The sequence below is a fragment of the Heterodontus francisci genome, chromosome 1 (genome assembly GCF_036365525.1).
Source record: "Heterodontus francisci isolate sHetFra1 chromosome 1, sHetFra1.hap1, whole genome shotgun sequence".
NCBI classification, from domain to species: domain Eukaryota; kingdom Metazoa; phylum Chordata; class Chondrichthyes; order Heterodontiformes; family Heterodontidae; genus Heterodontus; species Heterodontus francisci.
This window is the reverse complement of record NC_090371.1, coordinates 245,456,320-245,480,288: the sequence shown is the minus strand read 5'-3', so window position 1 is coordinate 245,480,288 and position 23,969 is coordinate 245,456,320. Positions and strand designations below refer to the sequence as shown.

The 23,969-nt window shown below is 39.4% G+C and overlaps 2 protein-coding genes across 3 annotated transcripts in view; one reads left to right on the top strand and one right to left on the bottom strand.

Annotated features, from left to right (window-relative positions):
* nudt6 (nudix (nucleoside diphosphate linked moiety X)-type motif 6) overlaps positions 1-13,492 on the top strand; it is a 156,232-nt gene extending 142,740 nt beyond the window's left edge. For both annotated transcript variants that reach the window (XM_068042610.1, XM_068042601.1), the window contains 2 exons: positions 7,597-7,651; positions 10,408-13,492. In XM_068042610.1, coding sequence (XP_067898711.1) covers positions 7,597-7,651; positions 10,408-10,811 — 459 coding nt within the window. In that variant the 3' untranslated portion in view covers positions 10,812-13,492. The remainder of the gene's footprint in view (positions 1-7,596; positions 7,652-10,407) is intronic.
* Positions 6,940-23,969, bottom strand: part of fgf2 (fibroblast growth factor 2) — a 144,631-nt gene continuing 127,601 nt past the window's right edge. Inside the window, exon 3 of the mRNA XM_068042624.1 lies at positions 6,940-13,731. Coding sequence (XP_067898725.1) covers positions 13,543-13,731 — 189 coding nt within the window. The 3' untranslated portion in view covers positions 6,940-13,542. The remainder of the gene's footprint in view (positions 13,732-23,969) is intronic.

Below are 23,969 nucleotides of genomic sequence, written 5' to 3'. Positions count from 1 at the left end.
GAGAGCAATGCACTGTCTATTCAGTCCCAGAGGTCATAGCATATTATTAAGGTTTTCACACCTACCAGTAAACAGCCAAATTAAACACTTTATTAACCCCCAGAATAAAATACACCAAACCAGGTATCTTTAAACAACAACAAATTAATTATTTATTAATAAACTAAATCTTAAACACTGTTAAGGTAAGTTTATGTCCAAAGACCTTATAACTTCTCATTTATCCTAACCCCCATGCACACACACATACATTCAAAAACCAACGGTTAACCGGTTTAAAAAATGGTGTTTCTTAGGAATAAAATAAGTAGCTGGGTTGTAAGTCCTGGTGGGTATGTTCCCGGTTGATGAGGTATCCCAGAGTAGAATAATCTATGTCACTTGAAGTCTCCAGGCGAATTCGACAAAATAGTCTTTAAGGAATATGCGTTCAAATTACTTCAGCTGCAGCAGGCGTCACACAGTTCTTTCAACAAGGAGTATAGCAACAGGTCTATTTGGATTTTTAAATTGGCAGTCATTGGGTAGAAATTTTACTGAGAAATCCAGCATACACAAACAAGCAATAGAGAGTCAATCTTCAAGCACAGACTTCTTAGAGTTTTGAAGTAAAATGGAATTTGTACCTCCAACAATGAAAATGTTCTTTCCAGGGCTTTTTGTTCCTGAGTCTGAGCTCAATGTAGATTTTTCTGCTGAGATATAGACAGCTTCTTTTTAGTAAGCACACTTTGTTGGGTTCCAGTTCTGACTGGTTTCAGCCAGTCCCTACACAGTTAAATTGATACATTTACATAATGTGGCTTCTCTCCTGTTGCCTAAGGAGCAGGCTTGCTGTGGCACACGGTTATCAAAGAATCTAAAAAACTTCTCTCTCTGCCTTAAAGGTACACTTTTTTTAGATGGAGTCTTAAAGACACTGTTTTAAACAGAGGAGTAAAAAAAGTTCCATGACAAAATGTAGTCAGTAATCTGGAGGTCTCATTTAGGGGTACCTGCCAAAACCTGGTGCTCTGAGAGTGTTTTGCTAAGCTGTCATCAACTGTGGACATTGGGTGAATTTCACCGCTGCTGTTTTGTTGACCTATGTTAAATCCACACAAATGCGCAGAGTTCCATTCTGTTTTGGGACATGAACCATGGCTGAACACTACTCCGTTGATGGTGTTACAGGAGAGGTAAGGCCCATTCTTGTCATCTCTTCCAATTGGTCTTGAACTTGCCTTAATAATGGATGAGGTATCTTTCTCAGTGTAAATATACACACTGGACTAGCCCCTTCCTTGAGTGTGATTCTGTACTCCGTCTTGAGTATTCTGAGCCCCATGAAGAGCTTCGGGTATTCTGCTTGGAAGCGATTCTTTACCCGTTTGCTTGATTTTGTCAATTGTCTTGATGAAATATAGGTCTACTCCGTACTCATTAAGGAAAATTCTTGATTATGCAAGACATATAAGGTCTCCACGATTTTTCTCCCACTGTGTTGGAGAGTTGCTTGCAGTTTGCCTTTTACGCTCAGTTCTGTCCTGCTTGGACCATGTAGCTATGTGTCACTAAAATAAAAGCAAAATACTGCGGATGCTGGAAATCTGAAATAAAAACAAGAAACAAGGGTTCCGAAGAAGGGTCACTGACTCGAAACGTTAACTCTGCTTCTCTTTCCACAGCTGCTGCCAGACCTGCTGAGTGATTCCAGCATTTCTTGTTTTTATTATATATGTAGCTATGTGTCTGCTGGTTGTAGGTTTGTCTGACAGAACTATAACACTAGTACCTAAGGTGTCAATTTACATAGATGTCTGCCATCCAGAATCCTTGATTTGGGTCATTTATTTCTCCTAGGAAATCTCCTGGTGTTTTATCTTCTGGATACTGATGCACTTGATTATCTGCTCTCTGCGTTAAAGTCTTCTGCTTTGCACTCAAATGAAGAAGTTTTGTTCTGGCACATTTTCCCATAATGTCCAGTCTTTTTACCACTGAAGCGCTCAGATTTATTTGCCGGACACGGCTCCCTTCTGTGGGTCTTCCTGGCTTCACAGCGTTGCCACGGTTTCCTGGTGTCATGCATCTTCTCACCTGTGTGTGTCTTCTTTACCACAAAGTGTTTCTCAGACCTTGGCTTCAGAAACTGTACCATCGCTGGACTTCTTCTTACCCACGGCTTGTCTTCAGCCCACAGAATAGCCCTATTTTGTTTGCAAATTTCATGGTCCTGTTTTACAATCTGAATGACCTTTTCAACTGTAAAATCCTCCTTTGACTGCAAAAGGTCTGACAAAGATTCATCAGCTATGCGACAACTACTCGGACTCTGATTAGTTCTGCCTTTAATTCACCATATTCGCATCCCTCTGCGAAACAGTATAGATCATGAATATAAGAATCTACAGATTCGCTTATCTTCTGCACCCGTTTATTAAAATTGGCCTTTTCCAGGATTTTATTGCTGCAAAAATTAAAATAGTTATCAAAAGCTTGAAGAACATCTTCAAATTTATACCTTGTTTACCCCATGCCTCACAATTAAATTGTCCGCAATAGCACCTACTGAATGTAAAAGGATGTTCAACTTCTGATTATGTATGGAGTTGGGAAGCAATCAGAAACCTTAGGAACTTCTTCCTCCAAATAGACCAATTTTGAACCTGATTGGGTCCTTCTAGATCTTGAAAACTTTCAGGCATTCCGAATTTTGAATCCATATTACTTTTTTCACTTTAGTAAGGCTTTTTAGGGTGCTCCTTTTTGTTTTAAAATCTTGCAGGCTTGAATGGAGGTTTTCATGGTCTTTTGGGGATTTCCCGTGCTTTCTGTCCGTGGTCTGGCTGAGCAATAGCTGCCGACTCCACTCGACCCCCGAGTCATCTCTTCGCCTGAGATTGACTTCTCTACCCCTAACTTTGACCCATTGTGCCGTTAACCGTTACTGGCCTCCATTCAAATCTCTCACATGATCCTAGACCGTCACTTGGCGCTGAAACTCAGACCTGATCACTGGATCTGGATGTACCGATGCAGGTCCCCACGCTTCTGTGGTGCGCTCTAAGAGGCTGCAGGGCTTTCTCACTGATGTCCGTGTCGTCTGTGGTTACGGAGCAGCACCTGAGTACGTTGCAGTCCCTTAACTAGATCTGCTGTGGGACGGGCTCTCACTATCTTCAGTATTAACCCTTTACATCCTTATGCTATAGTTTTTCCCTACTTACCCTATCAAAACCCCTCATAATTGAAAAAAAAACTCCATTAGTTTTCCCCTTAACTTTCTCTGTTCTACGGAAAACAATCCCAGCTTCTCCAATCTCTCCACATAACTGAACTGAATAGGGGGACGGTAGCATAGTCCTCATGTTACTAGACTAGTAATCCAGAGGCCCTGACTAATGCTGCAGAGACATGATTCAAATTCCACCATGGCAGCTGGGGTAATTTAAATTCAATTAATTAATAAATATGGAATAAAATGCTAGACTCATTCATAATGATCATGAAACTACTGGATTGTTGATAAAAATCCAGCTGATTCACTAATGTCCTTCAATGCTGCTGCTCTTACCCACTCTAGCCTACATGTGACTCCAGACCCACAGCAATGTGATTGACTCTTAACAGTCCTCTGATACAGCCTAGCAAGCCATTCAATTGTATCAAACCACTACAGAAAAGTCAAGTAAGAATATAACCGGACTGACCACTTGGCATCCACCTAGGTTCTAGAAATGACCAGTCAACACTGCAAATACCTTCTCACTAACATCTGGAGACTTGTGCTAAAATTGGGAAAGCTGTCCCACAGACTAGTCAAGCAACAACCTGACATAGCTATACGCACTGAATCAAACCTTATGGCCAATGTCCCAAACTCCTCCATCAACATTCCAGGATCTGTCCTGTGCCACTGGCAGGACAGACCGACCAGAGATGGGGGCACAGTGATATACTATCGGGAGGGAGCAGCCCTGGGAGTCCTCAACATTGACTCTGATCTCATTGCATCAGGTCAAACAGGGAAAGGAAACCTCCTGCTGATTACCACCGACTGTCCTACCTCAGCTGATCAGTGCTCCTCCATGGTGAACACCACTTGGAAAAAGCACAGAGGGTAACAAGGGCACAGAATGTATTCCAGGTGGGGCACTTCAACATCCATCACCAAGAGTGGCTCAGTAGCACCACTACTGACCGAGCTAGCCGAATCCTGAAGGACCTATCTGCCAGACAGGACCTGTGGCAGGTGGTGAGAGAACCAACAAGAGGGAACAACCTACTTGACCTCATCCTCACAAATCTACCTGTCACAGATGCATCTACCCATGACCTTATTGATAGGAGTGATCACCGCACAGTTCTTGTGAAGACGATGTCCCATCTTCACACTGAGGACATTTCCACCATGCTAAATGGGATCGACTCAGAACAGATCCAGTAGCTCAAAACTGGGCATCCATGAGGCACAGTGGGCCATCATCAGCAGCAGAATTGTATTCAACCACAATCTGGAACCTTGTGGCTCGGCATACCCCTCACTCTACCATTACCATTAAGCCAGGGGATCAACCCTACAACGCAGGACTAGATGCGTGCTAAACAGCAGAAGCAAAATGCTATAGACAGAGCTTAGCGATCCCAGAACCAACAGATCAGAGCAAAGCGTTGCAGTCCTGTCACATCCAGTCGTGAATGGTAAGTGGACAATTAAACAACTGACTGGAGGCTCCAAAAACATCCCCATTCTCTATGGTGGGGAGCCCAGTGCATCTTATGTCTTATAGATGGTGGACAGACTTTGGGGAGTCAGGAGGTGAATTCCTCACTACAGGATTCCTAGCCTCTGACCTGCTCTTGTAGCCATGGTATTTATGTGGCTACTCCAGCTCAGTTTCTGGTCAATAGTAATCCTTCAGGATGTTGATAGTGGGGGATTCAACGATGATAATGCCATTGAATGTCAAGGAAATATTGTTAGATTCTCTCTTGTTTGCGATAGTCATTGCCTGGCACTTGTGTGGCACTAATGTTACTTGCCACTTATCAGTCCAAGCCTGGATAGTGTCCAGGTCTTGCTGCTTCACTATCTGAGGAATAGTGAATGGTACTGAACATTGTGCAATCATTTGTGAACATCCCCATTTTTGACCTTATGATTGAAGGAAGGTCATTGATGAAGCAGTTGAAGATGGTTGGGCCTAGGGCACTACCCTGAGGAACTCCTGCAATGATAGCCTGGAGCTTAGATGATTGACCATCAACAACCACAACCATCTTCCTTTGCACCAGTGGAGAGTTTTCCCCAATTCCCATTAACTCCAGGTTTGCTTGATGCCATACTCGGTCAAATGCTGCCTTGACATCAAGGGCAGTCACTCTCACCTCACCTCTTGGGTTCAGCTCTTTTGTCCATGTTTGAACCAAGGCTGTAATAAGGTCAGGAGCTGAATGGTCCTGGCAGAACCCAAGAACCGAGTGGCACTGAGCAGGTTAGTGCTAAGCAAGTGCCGCTTACTGTCAACAACACCTTCGATTGCTTTACTGACGATTGAAAGTAGACTGATGGGACAGTAATTGGCTCTGTTGGTTATGTCCTGCTTTGGGTGTACAGGACATACCTGGACAATTTTCCACATTGCTGGGTAGATGTGTGTGTTGTAGCTGTACTGGAACAGCTTGCCTAGGGGCGGGGATATCCTTTGTATTTGATATCAGTATTTAGATGACTAGTATCATTAAACTGGGAGTCACTGGCCAGGAAATTCGTCGGAGCTGTGCCCACTCCTTTGGTGGACTTCACTTGAAGGACAGCGGAAACTCTATTTACACCACTAAATAGCAGGGACGCAGCTCCGAGGAATTTTCTGGCTAACATTTATGGAGGGAAAAATTTGGCAAAGATAAAAAACCCAAAATATTAAAGTACTCAAAGGATCTTAAATGTGCTTCCAACAACTTATGCAGCATACCGGATGAACATCATTTTCCCCAGGCTCGGGAAGCGGAGTATTAGCTCCTAGGCAAATGCAAACATGTGCCCTTATAACAAAACTTAAGCATTATTTAGTGCATTTTTCCTTGCTGGTCACAAAATCCACAGGATTATTAAGTACAGTTAGTTAATACGCAGATTTTAAACTGTGATACACTAAACAAACTGGCACATCTGCAAGGTGTTCCTGTGAACAAAAGGTGGCTTGTGTTGCTAGTAAGTGCAGAATCAGAAGTGTTGTTCTGTCTAGCAGCATCATGAGGTGATGATGGTGAGGTGGAACTGGTTGTTGTCAGCATACATATGGAAACTGACAAGTGTTTTCAGAGGATATCACCGAAGGGCAGTACGTAGTTGAGAAATAGGAGGGGATGAGTCTTTGTTGTTTTTGATTGGGAGGAGAGTGAAGTATCTGATAACTGTCAATTTATTTGTATTTAATACTGTTCATTTAGTTGCAATAAACCAATCTAGTAGAGTCTTTACTTTTCCAGGGGTCAATGTCTAAATGATCACATTGCAGCATGTGATTTAGTCAAGTCAATATATGAATAACCGAAATTCAGTGATGAGGATTTCAGTTTGACCCTTGGCACTCACTACATTTGCCCATCTATTGCACAGGCCAAGGCATACTCTGGTTGGTGAGATCTGCTTACAGGAGTGAACCCCAGGAGAACGCAAACATTCAAAAACATTGTGACCCATATAAAAATGAATAGAGCACTTCTCAATGCAGGCAGTTCCTCCTCAGAATGGCTCTGAAGCATGAAAAATATTTTGATAATGGTAAAATGCAGGTATTTTACAGACCACCATTGGCTGGTACCTTGAACAAAAATGTATTCCAATTAACTTTTCTTCATATTTATCACTACAGATTATAATACTACATTGCATTGGATTGATGGAAAAAATGTGCAAACATTTAATTATTTTAATGTTTTTTGATGGGGAGACTTTACACAAATGTTTACAATCCACAGTTATCTTAAACAGTTTTAATATTTTCATTTGATAGACATTCAAATACAAAATATTTTTATCGATTTAGACAGACCAGATAATACGGACAAACTTTTAAACCAGCGCAGTACAGTACAGTACTACATAATACAAACTTCCATTTAGAGTACGTTAAACAGGTTTCAAATACATCAACACACTTCAATAAGGCCACTATTAAATGTTATAAGTAATATAATAATGCATCAGTATGAATACAACCTTGCTGCAGCCTGTACAAGTTTCCTAAACATAGCAGCTTGATTTTTTAAAAATCAACTTCTCTATTCTCCCTACTCATTTAAGAACTAGCAGCATTGTCATTTTGTTTTTAAAAAGGAAACAGGCTTCCTTTTTTTACAATCTCAACACATCTATTCCATTTGTTCCTAGAGCATCAGTAGAATGAATCACTTGCATCATTTAACATACTTTAAAAAAATGGATGCCACAAAGGCCCAATTGTAGCTGCTTTATTTAATTTAAAACCAACAGAAAACATTATAAAAGTGTTTTTGTTTTTAAACGTGCTTTTAAAATGTAGTGAGCAATATTGTATCACATTTATAACAGTTTACTTAGTGACTTGCACTTTTATTTCTTTTAAAAAGACAAAAAATGCTTGGAAGTTTCCAGGAGGTCTCTCCAATCTAGGTGAAGATATTGGTAAGTACATCTAAATAAAGCAGCTTTGAATGTGTTAAGTCAACAACTGTAATACCATCCCACTGTCCTCCTGTACTTGAAATATATTAGAGCAAGAACTACAAATATTCTCAAATATACTTTTATTTCCATTCTGAATAATTTTGGGTTGCTTTGGAGTTAACTGACTTTGGTTCTCAAACTTTACTTGTGGTTTTACAACACTGTTTGAAATGTCAATTTAAAAAAGCATTTGATTCTTGGTTTACTAAAACTAAATTTTTTAAAATGAAAAGCAAAACAATGTTACGATGTTGCTAAAATATCAAATTAAAGTTTCTTCAGCTCATAAACCTGGCTTAGTTGAGTGCTATATATTGAGGAAAGACGCATTTTGCTGATACAAATCATTCAATGCTTGGAGGCACTCTAAAGGGTACAAATCCAAGTCTCGTTGTTAAATATTTTTCCATTGGAATAGTTCATCACTAATTTAAATGTCAATTTTAAATCACGATTTTTAAATATCTTTTATAAATTCAAATTATAAAACTATCTTATCAAACAAATGTTACTAGTGGATGTTCATGCATACATTTGACATCGAAATGGACCATTGTATTGTAGGATGACTTGAAAAATAAAATGCATTTATATTTGCTCATCTTCCATTGTTGTCGGTTTGCTTTTTGGCCATAATGTAATATATTTTCTGGAGCATTTTTTCCCTTGCACCAATCTGTCAGTTTGAAAATACTTGTGTTTTCAGGATATCATAATTTTGAAATGTTACATTAACTGGTTGAAATAAAAGCTGTTCAGAAATTTCATAACTAAAAAAACTGAATGAAAAAGAATTACTGCTCTCAATTCTTACTGAAAGGTATGGTGGATTCCTCATCAGTGTACTGTTGCATGAAGAATGCATTGGATAATTCTGAAATTTGTTCACACAGCCTAATTATTCCAACAGTTCAGTTTCTTTAATGCCTGAAAATGCTTTTAAATAATTTGGGCATAAACGCTCAGTGTGTATGCTATATTATCAAGCTAAACCTGTTTTACAGATTTACGTTTGTATGTTAAAATAAATATTCACATTGGCAAGGGATTTATGCTGGTACTGTTCAGCAGAGGCCAGTATGCTGTTGCTAGTGGGATCCACAAAGTTCTTTGTAGTTCAGTTAGGACTTCATTGTGCTGAGACAGTAAAGTTCAGGACTAGAATTAAATTCTTTGCGAAAAGGGTTTTGTTTCTTAAAGGGTTAGCTTAACCAAATCGGTCTCCTGTGAACTAACTATTGAGGGGCCAGGAAACATTCGTGCAGTGCACTTCAAGAAATACAATAAAAATTAAACAGAACAGCAGAGAGATTATTGCTGATCTGAACATGAAAAAACGAAACATGAAGGAATGCTCAAATAGAATAAAATGTAATTGACAAAGTATGTATCTCTACTGTTGGGATATTTACTTGTTTTATTTGCATTTGTATGTCTTCACAGCAACTGGTTTTCACTGACATCCTCATAAGTTAAACAAAATTTTTGGTGCATTATGTGTAATTATGTATTAATCAACTATGTTCCAAAATAAATCTTGCCCTCCCCTTTATTGCCAGTAACTCAGGTTAAACAGCTGCTTAACCTTTTCTGCTCACTTTAAAGTAATCTTCAATTTCCCAAAACAGGGACTTAGACAAAATTACTTTCCTTTTTGTTTAAATTACAGTATTGTCTCATCAACATGTTAATATGGCATACAGTGTGTCAGGGAGTGACACTTTATAGAGAATTAGTGACAGAATGCCCACCGGCCACATCTCAACTATCACCAGCTTTGACACAAGTATTTTAATTTCTGTAATCTGCCACCCCCAATATGCATTTGCTATACTAATTTAAATTAAAAAACAGATAAACTTGATTTCCTGCTATTCTTGGCAGACAAGAACAGTATGATTCAGTAAGCGGCTATAGACAACCTCATGGATAACACCCCACATAGGCAAACAAAAAAATTAATATATCTTAAAAATCTAAATATATACTAAATCAACAATTGGTGATTTACACAAAAGGTTAAACCATTCCTATCTGGAACAATTTAAAAGGAAAAATCAAGCAGTGAATTAATGAAGACAGTAATTAACAAGGCATTTCAAAACATGATGTACGGGAACAATCATTTCAGAATACTGCAGAAATATTCTGTTCCTTTAGACCATAACATTATCTATTTAAGAAAAGGGATTTGCAAATTATTTGCTTGCAATACTCATTGCACAAACATGTATTTGTACAGTTTTATGAAGTTCTAAAATTGTAATTATTTTACAGTACCATGATAGTTAGACTGGGTTACATTCTTTTCAGTTATGTCCAGTGATGGTTGTAATTGATAACTAAAACTGAATACAGTTTATTAAGGGGAATAAATACTACCAATGCAGGAAGTCGACATATGCCTCAATGCTGCAGCGTTAAACGAGATCACATAAGCCAGAAATGCAGCCACATGCATTCTGTTGGGCTTTGACAGGAATTCATTGACATTGAAGTGGGTCTCCAGATTTTAGACCAACAAAATCAGTATTGGAAAGTGCACACACAAAATGTCATGAAGTAGCTTGCACCCTACTCACACTGAATCTGTAAGTGCCAAAATGCTGCACTTCTGTAGTTAATGCATGAAATATCAAAAAGTATGTATTTGCATTCATCACTTCAGATCTTTTTCAGAAATGTTTAAAATTAAACCTTGATGTTGATTCTAGGAGAAACAGCTGTTCGAGAAGTATTTGAAGAGACTGGAATAAGGTCCAAATTTTTATCACTTCTGAGCATCAGGCAACAGCATAACCATCCAGGAGCCTTTGGGAAGTCAGACATGTACATTGTTTGTCGTCTGAAAGCTGTCTCGTTTGACATCAATTTTTGCCAAGAAGAATGCCTGCGGTGCGAGTGGATGGATCTGGAGGAGCTGGCCAGAACTGAACACACAACACTTATAACCAACAGGATAGCCAAGCTGTTGTTCTATGGATACAAGGAAGGCTTTGACAAAATTGATATAAATATGAGAGAGTTTCCAGCAGTTTATACAGGGCTTCTCTACAAACTCTATCACAAAGAATTACCAAAGAAATATGAGAATCTGAAACTGAATGGAATCAAATAGGTTATGAAGGAAAAATAGCTGCTATAAAGATCAGGAATTCAATTGATTCTAGTCTATCCAATCAAATATTAATAGATTACATAATTGGTGAGATGTACAATGGGTAAAATGCTATTTTTGTCCAGTGTTGAGAAGTAAGTTTTTGCAACATTTTTTATTCAAATGTATAAAGGCCAGGATTCTCAAATACATCAATTCCAAAAATGACAATAGATTCCCTCAGGTTTATAGTCCAAAAAGCTTCAATCTTGAATTAAAGATACATACAAAATGCCTCATAACTGCTAAAGTTGGTTTACTTTTTTCTCCCTTTCTTCAAATTGTGTCTACAAATGAAGTTGCAGCATATTTTCTCCTTCTTCCCAGTTTGTAAATGTACAAAACAGAGGAAAAAATACTTAACAAATTGAGTGTCTTCAGAATATGTTGCCATATCAACAACTTGCACGTATCTAATGTTTTTAACATAGCAAAACATCCCAAAGTGCTTCACGAGCATAATCACACAAAATTTGATACCAAGCCACCTAAGAGGAGGTAGGTTTCAAGAAGCATCTTGAAAGGAAAAGAGATATAGAGAAGCAAAGAGGTTTAGGAAAGGAATTCCAGAGCTGAGGGTTCAGACAACTCACTGGTGGGACAAAGGAAACTGGTAATGCACAAGAGGCCAGCATTGGAAGAGTGCAGAGATCTCTGAGGGTTATGGGGTTGGAGGATGTTACAGAGATGGAGAGGGGCGTAGATAGGGAGGGATTTGAACACAAGGAAGAGAATTTAAAACTCTCAGCGCTGCTGGACTGGGAGGCAATATATGTCTGTGAGACAAAGGATGATGGCTGAACAGGAATTGGAGGTAGGGTACAGGCAGCAGAGTTTTGGATGAGCTTGGTTTTAAAAAATGTGTAAGATGGGAGGTCGACTAGGCCAATGTTAGAATAGTTGTCTGGAAGCAACAAAAGCCTGGATAAGAGTTTCAGTAGCAGATGATCTGATGCAGGGATGGCAACAGGCAATATTATGGAATAAAAGCAAAATACTGCAGATGCTGGAAATCGAATAAAAACAAGAAATTCTGGAAATACTCAGCAGGTCTGGCAGCATCTGTGGAGAGAGAAGCAGAGTTAACGTTTCAGGTCAGTGACCCTTCTTCAGAACTGGCAAATATTAGAAATGTGAAAGGTTATAAGTACAGCGGCAATATTATGGAGGTGGATTAGTCAGTCTTGGTGATGGGAGGAAATGTGGTCAGTGGCTCAGCTCAGAGTCAGGGTCAAACAGGGTGCCAAGGTTGGAAACAGTCTGGTTCAGGCTCAGATAGTGGCCAGTGAGGGGGATAGAAACAGTGGCTAGGAACAGCGTTTGTGGCAGGGCTGAAGACAATGGCTTCACACATCAGGTTAACTTGCACATTGACTGCTTTGAATATAGTGCTATTAGTAAATGGACGTCAAGTTATGACAAACTATGAATTCGATCTATACCACCTTCCATACGAAATTAATTTGGGGGACAATTATGCAGCATGTCTGAATATTGATGACACAAGAGGTAGGGAGAATAGATAAAAGTAAACACCTCAGCAGATTCACCTCAGTCGCACTATAACATGCGGGTTGGAAGGGGAGGGGAGTTTGGGAGGAAGAAAATGAACTGCAAATGTGTGTAACAGAGAGATGTTCATTAGAACCTGTACTTGTGATTTTGCAGCTATTTTTGGTTGCTAATCAATGCTGCATTTTGTGTGATGGTTGAATTTTGAAATTGTTACAGTATCACGAACACAGTCCAGGATATGTGTTAGTTATATGATGCTCCCTTCACTCTAACAATCTTTATTAAAGCACAGTTACAGTGTTGTATGTTCAATTTCTGTAACAAAAAGCAAATAATCCTATAGGGTTTATTAGTTTTACTCAACACATATTATCCATGTTACTTTTGTTTGTTCTCTCCCTCTCATTCCAACTAACAATTCAGAAAAGCCCAGGTATATTTTGTAGTCCTCAAAGTTAAACGCAAATGAAAACTTTGCTAGTAACTCAAAGGAAAGTAAAACTGCATCCCCAAACTGAACATAAGAACATTTTCCCCACACCTTTTAGACAGTTGTTGATATATCCTGCAGGTTAAATATTTAGAACTCTGCACATACCACATGAAACAAAGAACCAATTAATTATTGAAGTTTATATAAAAAGGAAATATTTTAATCTGACAGTAGAGAACTTGAAACATCTCCATTTTTGATTCTATTCATGCACCTACTGCCAGATCAAATAGGTTCAGGGAATCAAATGTAAAATTCGACAGGGGCTTTAGTGTATGTAACCCTTTGCCTCACTTGATAAGTAAATACTGTATCACAGCATCAACTGTATGTCTAAATCAAAATAATTGTATTATACAGTTGTTAGATAAAATTAACTATTAATGATTTACCACATAAACCAGTATATTAGGTTATATACAGGACATTTTTAAATTGGTGTTTAACTCTGTGATTTGAACAATGATGTGATGACGTTTTACTAAAATCACATTTTGTATAGCGTGATATTGCACAGCTGATTTACTGCAGTTTGTAAAACCATCAAAACAACTTGAGAACATGGCGACAAGAAACTGTGTATATTGGTGCCTTTCACAGCAATAAAACAGTTGTGTCAATTTTGTGTTTGTGAAATAGTCACTTTTTTTTTTAAATAAAAAGGAAAAGGCTGGAAGCAGATGACTATGAGCACTTTGCAGACATCGGCAGAAACAGAATTGCTTTCTGTCCTGGTCCAGTTTTTGGTCCGGGTTTGTACTGTCCAGTTCTTTTGAGAGCAACATACCAATTTTCATATTTCTTTGAACGATATGTATTGTAGTTATTTGGCTCCAATCTTTCATGGAAGAAACATTCATCTGTTGGCAATTTCTGAAATGGCAAGAAAAGTAAAATAGTGGTTAGTTTCTTCCCTAGAAACAATGCAATGTGTTTTTAAAAAATCTATTTCTTCTTCTACAAGTCTTTCTACAACATATTAAAATTCTTATGTCTGTGCCCATTTCCTGTTATCACATTTTTATATCGATTCTTTTCCATTATAAATTTCTATGTGCACAATTATAATGGAAAATGCCCAAGTAAACTTCTTATACTGTAATTACCCTCCCAGAGAGCTGTGAAATTCACTTCCAGAGTTAATGGCCAAGGCAGAAAATATGACATTTCAGGTTAGGTTGGGTGGGTCAATGAAGTAAAGTGGATGGTGGGAAATGGGAACAGGGTGGGTAAATGTCATTAGGACTATTTGCTTTCATGGAGGATAAATACTGACGCATTTAGGCTGACTGGCTTGTTTCTGTATTGTAACTTCTATGTAGTGTCACTGTAGAGCCTCAGCCTTGCACGTTCCAGTTCTTCAGCCTGTACTACAGATAAACCCCCAAGGTACAATCAATTCTACTTCACAAATTTCTACAAGTTTTGCTACTTAATGATGAATAATATTTAGGTAGTAAATAAAAATAGAGACAGTGTATAACTTTAAAAAGGGGACCAAATTGTATCTTCATGCCCTGGTATAATTATCCCCCACCCTCTAATCCTGTTTCACTTGAAGGTATTGACTCATGTGTGCAACATGGAAGGTCAAATAATATATTAAACATGTTGTAAATTGCAAACATTTCCTATTCACAGATGTTTCTTTTTGTAACCCTTGTGCCAATATTACAATGTAAACATTTATAACGAGATCCTGTAATGTAAGGATTTATGAAAAAATTGTATTATGGGAAAACTATATTAACATTTCACTGTTCTAGTTTAATGAACCAAGCCATTCAAAATGCTTTGAGGATAATTTTCTGCCACTTGCCCCATAACTGAAATTTCTGATGTCCAAAATAAGGTTTCAAACAATTTGTTTTTAAAAATCCACAAAGTACACACTCCACAATAACATAATTAAATGTGTTAATACATAAAAACTAGGAGCAGGATTAGGCAATTCAGCCCCTCGAGCCTGCTCCGCCATTCTCAATACGATCATGGCTGATTTAATCTCGGCCTCAACTCCACTTTCCTGCCCATTCTCCAAAACCCTTCAACCCATTAAAAATCAGTCTATCTCCTCCTCAAATTTACTCAATGTATCCACTGCACTCTGGGGTAGTGAATTCAGAGACTCACAACCCTCTGAGAAGTAATTTCTCCTCATCTCGGTTTTAAATCTGCTACCCCTTATCCTAAAACTATGACCTCACTTTCTAGATTGCCCCACAAGAGGAAGCATCCTCTCTACGTCCACTTTGTCAATCTCCTTAGTCATCTTATATACCTCAATTAGATCTCCTCTCATTCATACATATGTTAACAATGAATTGTTTTGTGGCTTTAATATCTTTTTTTTTCCTTGAAGACCTCAATCTCTCCCAAAAGCCTGGACTTGGAACTTGCTATTTTTTACCCAGAACAGTAACTCTAAAGCTAATGGCAAATCTGGTCTGACCACATGCATAGCACATAATTTACAAGGATATGTCAATAGCATTTAAGTTAGCCAAATGATACAATGCTTCTCCCTCGGTTTTAGAACAACAAAACTATTTGATTATCACAGATTTTTTTTTTAACCCATTTTCCACAAAGATAGGATTTGAAAACAGTTACTTTCAATTTTAGGTTTTATTACAAAGTAGGTATTCAGAGGTTTAAGAAACAAGGCCACATGCTGCAGGCATTTGTTGATTATGTATTAAAAGCCAAGTCGTTGTCATCCCCTTGTGCCAAATCTCAGTGTCCCCCTCCAGTGATGCTAGATCAAACCCTACCACAGAGCTGCCAAACTTCAGGGCCCCCACCCCAATTCTGTCAAAGCCCAATACTCCACCCTATCAAATTCAGTTAAGACCAGAGTTCTCTCCATCTGGGACAGCTTGTGTACCATCTCGTCGTGTATTATCAGCTTTAGAATTGGTAAGAGACAATGATATACACACACTATTTAATAAAATTGGAATTTGATTTGAGCATTGTGACCCTTGAGGTATCCCTAAAATCATATAAACACTCCCACTGCCTCTGATATAATCAGCAATGCCATGGAGATCTACTGGTACTAATAAAAGAAATGATAAATAAGCCTGCAGTCTAGTCTCTTTCTTGTCAAGCTAATGGAATAACGAACTTCTAATGAAATGAAATTTTAGCTAAACATACAAGAATGCTCCCCTTGCCCAGAGATGAGAGCTATGTTCAGTCCTGCAATACACTCAGCACTCCTTCTGTCCCCTTAATACTACTCAGAGTGTTTCATTAGAGTGTCAAAAGCATTGTTTCTACACATACTTGAAAATGATATATTTATGATCTGCATGGTACATGCTGAATTTACAAACTATAACGTCTCATTCATTATCTCAACTGAACAGAACAACATCTGTAATCCTCATCAATCTGCTTGACTTGCTGAACAGAGCGATCAATGGATCAGACACTCGCCACTCCACACTGTGTAAGGGAGCAACAGTATTTTCCTCTCCTCAAGCAAAAATGTAGCTTTGCTAAGCCAGTCATTCCCTGATCCTGTGGCATTCATACTCTGATACATCAGAAGCACGTTGTATTTAAAATCTATTTTGTTGATACTGTTAAATTGTCAAAACCAAAACCTGATTTTGATGTTAAAACTGTAGGGCACAAAAAAACCTCATCCGCACCATCATGAGCAAGGCAAATTCTATTAAAAACACTGAAGAGGCCAATTGTGTGAAATACTGAATTACTTTATGGTGGCTGAATCCAACATATCTACTCAACATTGAAGTATTTAAAGAACTAGTTTGTATAAGTGTATCAGTTTGGGCTTTTGGATGCCCTGTCATTTTCATAAAGGTTACTAAATGTTGTGAAGTGCATGTTTTATATCAAATAATAGTAAAAACAGGAAAATGCATTTGAGAAAAATCAGAATATATTTTCAAAAATAAAAACTCAAATCTTCCAATAACTGGATCCAGAAAAGTAACAATGACGTTGATTAAAGAAAAAGCAGTAGCATTTCATACCATGTCCAAACAGAACAAAGATTCAGAGCCTGCTGTTTTCCCCCTTAAGTGGTGTAAAACTTGTAAATAACTATTCCATGTACTTACACTTTAAAAACATTCTATACTTCCAAACTCGGAACACAACAGATTTCTTGCAGAAATATGTAATTCTTCAATTCTTACTGAATAGCAGGACACAAACTTGCAAGAAAGGTAATGAATTGCATTTAAGGAAATTTTCATTCCAGAAACTTAAATGGAATTAACTCAACTATGCATAATTTGAATTATAGACAATGTGAAAATCTACCCAAATAATTTAATTACATGACTTTTTGAAAAGAATCAGAAAATCCAGTGTACGAGTCCCACCTTCACAATACTTGTATCCTCTTAAATATGGGGGACTGATATCTACGACAGTGTGACCTATTCAGCGGCATTCAGCACTCCTCAGATCCCTGAAATGCAGCAAGAGGCTGCAGTGGGCTATTTGTTGCTCTCATGAAAGAGGTACTGCCAAAACAATAAGCTGGAGGATTGTCAAAAGCCAGTACAACCGAGACTGAAAAATGAGAGCAATGCCAAGAGGGTCTGGAAAATCACAGCATGTGGAAAGTCAAAAATAAAGATTGCAGGTGATGCTGCCTCCCTGCTACAAGTTCCAACACATTCTTCACCTTCCCTTCTCCAAATTCCTCCCTTTACCCCTCCTCTGCTGAAGATAATGAGTCATGCTGGGATTCAGCTGCGCTGGTACCAGCAACAGGTTGCACATTGCCAAATAGTCATTCATTATGTGGACCCTAAATATTGAGGTCTAGCCTTCCAATTGGCTGTTGGAGCCAAGGATATATGACAGGGCAGAAATACACCCCTGACCCCAGCTGACTGCAGAGGATCAAATGTACTTAATAATTCTGTTAGGGTCCCTGGCCTCTACTAGGCTGTGGAAGGGCCTCAAAAGTCCTGCCACAGGTGGCCTCAGTACTGCCTCAAGAACCTAAAATAAAATATAGTCATACAAAATTAAGATGCACCTTTGTGCAATCAATTGCTCTGCAACCAGTTGTATGGGCACACTGGACTGTTAAAATGTAAATAATCTCTCCACTGAACACTGCAATTCTGGATGCCAGGATAAGCAGGCACTCCTTGTACCCAGTACAGCTAAAGGTATAGGCTACAAGAAATGCGTTGGACCAGGTTTTGCTGTTAAATAAAGGTGAGGCTATTAGTGTTCACCATTATTTATGCTTAAATGATGCATCAATTGGCAGAGCAAATGCGCAGTGATACACGAATATCCAAAAGTTGTTGCCCGAATTGTGCCACTCTGCAGTTAGCAAAATACAATTTTCAGGAAGCTGTCTGCCTCATCTTTGGAAACCGTTGAATATCATGTAGTTGTGTTTGCACAGCAAATATGAACTAAACCTGCTGCAGATATTTAGGACTAGTAATTAGTATTGCATGTACCCTTTTAATGACAGGATAATTATTAATTACTACCAATCAGCCTTTCTGGCACTGAAACTTGACTACAGTAATTGTGGAATCTTCTCCTCTTCCACTCCCTCTCATTCCAATCTTTTTTTCCCCTTTTCTTTCTTTTTCTGTACCCGAATTGGTATTGAATTCGCCTTTTTTTAAATTCACTCTCCTCCGTCCTTCTGCTGTTTGTCAATCCTTAAATTTTATTGGTGAAAGGTGATACTGTTAATTGCCCTGTTCACTCAGGTCTCAGGTGATCGGTTTCTCTTGCTGTGCCGTTATCAGCTCGCAATTTCAGTAACTTTGTGGGCAAAACATTTGAGCTGACAGATGCAGGTGCAAGTTTAACTAATGACAGATGCTATTGAATGCCCTGCTACAGCAAAATCTGGCCCATTATATGGATGTGTTTGCTGTTATTTGCATGTAATTATAACATGCTTGCCCACAAGAAGGTGGACGGATTGTAAGCATGTCAATTTTGTTAGAAAATGCAGAAGTATTAGAGGTGTTTTGGAGGGGGGCGGTGTTGGTGATGGTGGCGAGGAGATGCAAAGAGCTGGCAAAGAAGTTTATGCCACATCAGATAGATTATTCAACCACATTGGGGTGGGAAGGGAATTTAACGGAAATACATCAAAGCCACATCTGACTGCAAAAGCAAAATACTGCGGATGCTGGAAATCTGAGAATAAAAGAAAATGCTGGAAATATTCAGCAATTCAGGCAGGACCGGTGGAGAAAAAACGTTTACGTTTCAGATCGATCACATCTGACTGCAGCTTCACTCAAATCCACATGGAGTCCAACTGGAATCAGCAAGCAGAAGTAGGAACACTGACCAATTTCTTTTCCTCCCCTCTCTACACTGCAGACTTGATAGTCAACCATAATGCTCCTCCTGCTCACAGTTATCCCAGCTAAGATCATGTAGAGCCCAGCATCCGACAAAACATTCATAGGCCAGAATTTTTCGCCCTCCCACCCCCTCAAACAGCGGGAAGGTGGCTTGTGGAGGGGGGGGGGGCTGGCGGGGAGTTGCAAAATGGAGCTGGAGGCTCGGGGTGGTCCTTGCACACCCGCTTCCGCCTCTGCCGCCACTTTACGCAGGGCGGCAGCAAACGGCCCAACTGCCCCAGGTCAATCAAGGCCTCTGCCCGCCACGGGGATTTTACCTGCGGCTGTTCGGGCGGCCCGAGCCACAGAGAAGCTACCTGACAAAAGCAGGCGGCTCCGACGGCCTGGGGGGGGGGGGGGGGGGGAGGGGGGGCTCATGATCGAGCACCCTGTGCCTGGAGGGCCACCCCACTGCCCCCCCCCCAATCAACCACCCTTGCTTCACCGGGGCCGAAGTGATCACCCACCCCCCCCCACTCCCTCTCCCCGAGAGGCAACAAAAACTTACCTTCGTCCCAGGGTTCCGCGACATCATCTTCATGGGCTGCAGTCCCAGCAGTGGCCACCACTCCCAGTGGCGCTGCTGGGACTAAGAGCTGCCAGCCCACTGATTGGCCAGCAGCTCCTTTAGGCGTGACTTCCTTCCTCAAGCAGGTGGAAGTCCCGCTTCAGATCAATTAAAGGCCAGTGAACCGCAAAACGCAGGTCAGATCCCCAGGCCAGGCAGAAGCGGGTTCGCTTCAGACTTTTCAGTTGGTGGACGGCTCCCTTCCGCAGAGGGAAAAATCCCAGCCTTCGTATCTCTCACTTGCATGCTTTTATTAACTAAAAGGAATGAAGGAACAGAAGAATTGCACCATGATGCATAAAACACCAGCAAGTTCTATTTACAAAGCACAGATTTACATAGCCTCCAATAAAAAGGATCCTAAGCCAAAAATAAGCCAAATCAAACATGTATTATCAGCACATGATGCACTATATGCAGAATTATTAAAAATGTAATTTCTGCACCTTGACGCTTTTTTTTTGTTAAATCTCAGAACTCTCCCTTGGTCAGTAAAATAATCTACTTCACTAATATAATTAGTACAGCTGTAAAAACAAAACAGCATCACAAATTTCTTGTGCAGCAAAATGTCTCATTCTGGGCAATGAAGGGAGGGAGGTACTGCTGAGGCCTCTGCCCCTCTCTGTCATCTGAAATTCATATTTATAAGGCGAGGAGGCATTTCTTGTGCTTACCTCCTGTCATGATGGGATTGGCAGGATGGCATCCTCCACCAGAAATCCCACCAACTCCACCTCTCTGTCGGGAAAACTGAAACATTATGCAGACATACATGCAACACAAAAACACAAGTTGGGCCCCACAAAGTATTTGCCCTCAAGCAATCAATTGCAGTCAGGAAATGAGAAACACAGTTGCCTACAGTTTTAAATAAAAATCTTCTATCCTTCATCTTCAATGGTACCACTCCACTATTCCTAACTCCTCCCTTCACAGGCAATCAAGGGAACACCATAAATTAATAAAACTAATTGAGGTTTTTTTTTAAAGTGGTATCGGAGAGTTCTGTCATGCTGTAAGTACACAGGGTCAGCACCACAGTTTTTCACTCCCTATTTTGGCGAGCTGCTGTGCCTTTTCCCAGGTGATGTCAATATCTAATAGGTCCTTCACTGCCAGGTTATTCTTGGCCTTTCACTCTTCCATTTGGCTGCCATCTCAGGACTTGGCATTCCATTCTGAAGTCTGGCATTCTGAACACATGACCTCGCTAACTGAAGTCGCTTAAGTTGGCCCACTCTATCGGCTCTCTTTTCTTCCTTTGTTGTGCATATTACTTTGTCTGTTTAGCAATCTTGAGTATCAGACACGTTCTTCCAGTCTTTATAAGCTTCTTTGGCAGCAGCTCACAAACCCACAACCTCCACCTCCCAAAAGGTGAAGGACAGCAGGTGGACGTATATCATTGCCGCTGGGTCAATATCCTGGAACTCCCTTAATAGCATTTTGGTAACACCTTTACCACATGACTGCAGCAGTTCAAGAAGGCCTTTCACCACCTTCTCAAGGGCAACTAATGATTGCCAATAAATGACAGTCTTGCCTGCAACAACCATAAACCAAAAATTAAATTTTCAAAATATATATTAAAAAAGTCAAGATTCTTTGTTGCCAGGTTTCAGTGCTATATAGTGGATAAGACACAATCATATAATCAGATGTTTGTCAGATGATAATTTAAGAATGTTTCAGATGTTATCCGGTATGTTAATAGCACTAACTGCTTTGCCAACTCTGACGAGTCATCCAATATTTGTGTTGCAGCATACTGCAGTTCCAAGATGGGTGAAGTGGTCTACAGTCTGTTGTATCTCTACTCGGAGTGATGTCATCCGTTCCAAGAGGTTCTGATCTTAGTTTCCTGTGGAGAAATCTTTAGTCTGAGTTGCTACATAATTTTGTTGTTGATATAGTTTTTCTCTTTGCATTTGCAGTTTTTCTGCCAATAATGGTATATCATCTGGAAAATCTTAGTCTCCCAAGTGTTTGGTGTCTCCTCAGTCTCAGTTCACATTGTTCTCTTTACTCAGCCACATACCATTAGTCCAAGTAACAGGGAGTAACTATCCATATCCCTGCAGGATGCCAGTCTATTTTAAACCAATCCATTGCTCTATCCTCTGCTTGGCATTGCAGCCCAAAGAGTTTCTTACATCTACTTAGCAGCTACTTCTGTGCTTTTATAGCAAGTCATGGCTTCAAATGCCCTTTTGTACTTTCTAGATCATATAATTACCTGCATAGACTTGTTAAGAAGCTTCCATGCAATTCTTAGGCTACAAGCATATGGGACTTTAATCATTTACTTTGCTGTAACAGAATGCTTTAATCTGATATTTTTGTACTTTTGAGGAAATGTAAAATGGAATTAAATTTGCCAGCATTTAGTTCAATCAAAAGCTTCTGCAAAGACTTATTAATTTCTCTAAAATACTGTACAGTACAGTAAAGATTTAATTGTTACATGATGTTCAGCTTCCAAACCCAGCCTGTTCTGTTTGAAACTTTATTTATCCTATTCAGTACCAGATGTTAAGTACTGTTCCCAGGTCCAATAGAACATACAGTCGGGTGCTCCGGTTTCCTCCCACAGCCAAAGACTTGCAGGTTGAGAGGTAAATTGGCTATTGTAAATTGCCCCTAGTGTAGGTAGGTGGTAGGAGAATGGTGGAGATGTGGTAGGGAATATGGGATTAATGTAAGATTAGTATAAATGGGTGGTTGTTGGTTGGCACGGACTCGGTGGGCCAAAGGGCCTGTTTCAGTGCTGTATCTCTCTATGACTATGATTCTACATCTACCAGTTCTGAAATGTGCCCTTTTTGGTACCTTGGCTACAACACCTTTCTAACAATCCATGAGGTTATTGTGTTCATAAAGTATTTAATAGTGACATAATAGCCAGAGAGACAATGCATACATCATTTGTGAGCATTTGTATTTTGTCAGCTCCTAGTATTTTTCTAGTTGCTTATGGCTCACGACTTTGTTCAAATTGTCCCATTTTCGCTTCAAATTCTGTCACTGTTCTTTATGGAATCTTCAGTTTTTCCTCTCCCCTACCTATTTTTCAACTACTGAGCAATTGAATACAGGAACATTTTGCTGGTTTAAAAAAAAGTGTATTTTCGTTTTTCAAAATAAACGAAAGCTGTATGGTTTATAATTCAGCAGATTGCATTATTTTTCTGCGAGGCCATACAAGCTCCATTATGACAAAGAAAGCCCTACACTTCTGTTCTCAATCTGTTTAACAACCGATGATTCAACAGACAGACAGAATAGCTTGACTCCAGTAAACAACTTGAATTTGCATGTCGCCTTTAACATAGTAAAATGTTCCAATGCACTTCACACAGGGATCACAGTGTTGCACCACAGACATTTAACAAAATTATTGACTCAGCCACAGACATGGGGGCAATTATCTGTATATAAAATGTATAGCCAATCTAATGCCATCAAAACAGAGTCAGATTTAAAACACATTTCTCCCTAAAAAGTATCCAAGCATACAAACATCAATGGAGAGCAGCACAACTGTATTAGCTAGCTATCAAGCAAAACAGTATACAATGCCAATCAAAATTACTTTTGTTGACAGAATAGATATAACTACACCATGTCAGAGTGGTAGATGGACCTTACTGGATGACTTACATAGATTTACACTGTTAGGAGTGAAAATTCATCCAATAAACCATGAAACTCAAGGAGAGGATTATTATTGTGGTTTTTAAGGTGCGGCAGTAGAAAAATCAGCAATAGGAAGATGGACCATTTCTCACATTGCTGTTGTCACAAGACAATTTAACCAGTGATGGTCAATGTTTGTGCAACTTCTCCACCTGCTTGTAATATGTGTCTGAAGGCAGAGCAGCCAACAAAAGGGCAGTGATTTCCAAATCATGAGAATGTTATAGGATGGAGCAGATAATATTTCAGATGGGTCATGTAAAACTGAAAAGCAGAGTGGGACAGGAAGGGACAGACAGATTAACAATAGGTAGCCAAGACTAGTTTATTCATCTTGATAGGCTGTTAAACCAGGTCCTGGATGCTAAAATACAGAAACAATCTCTCAAGGACAAAATGTCATTTGTTCACCAAAGCTAGTGACTAAATTAGATAAACACAATTACAAATGAAGAGCACCC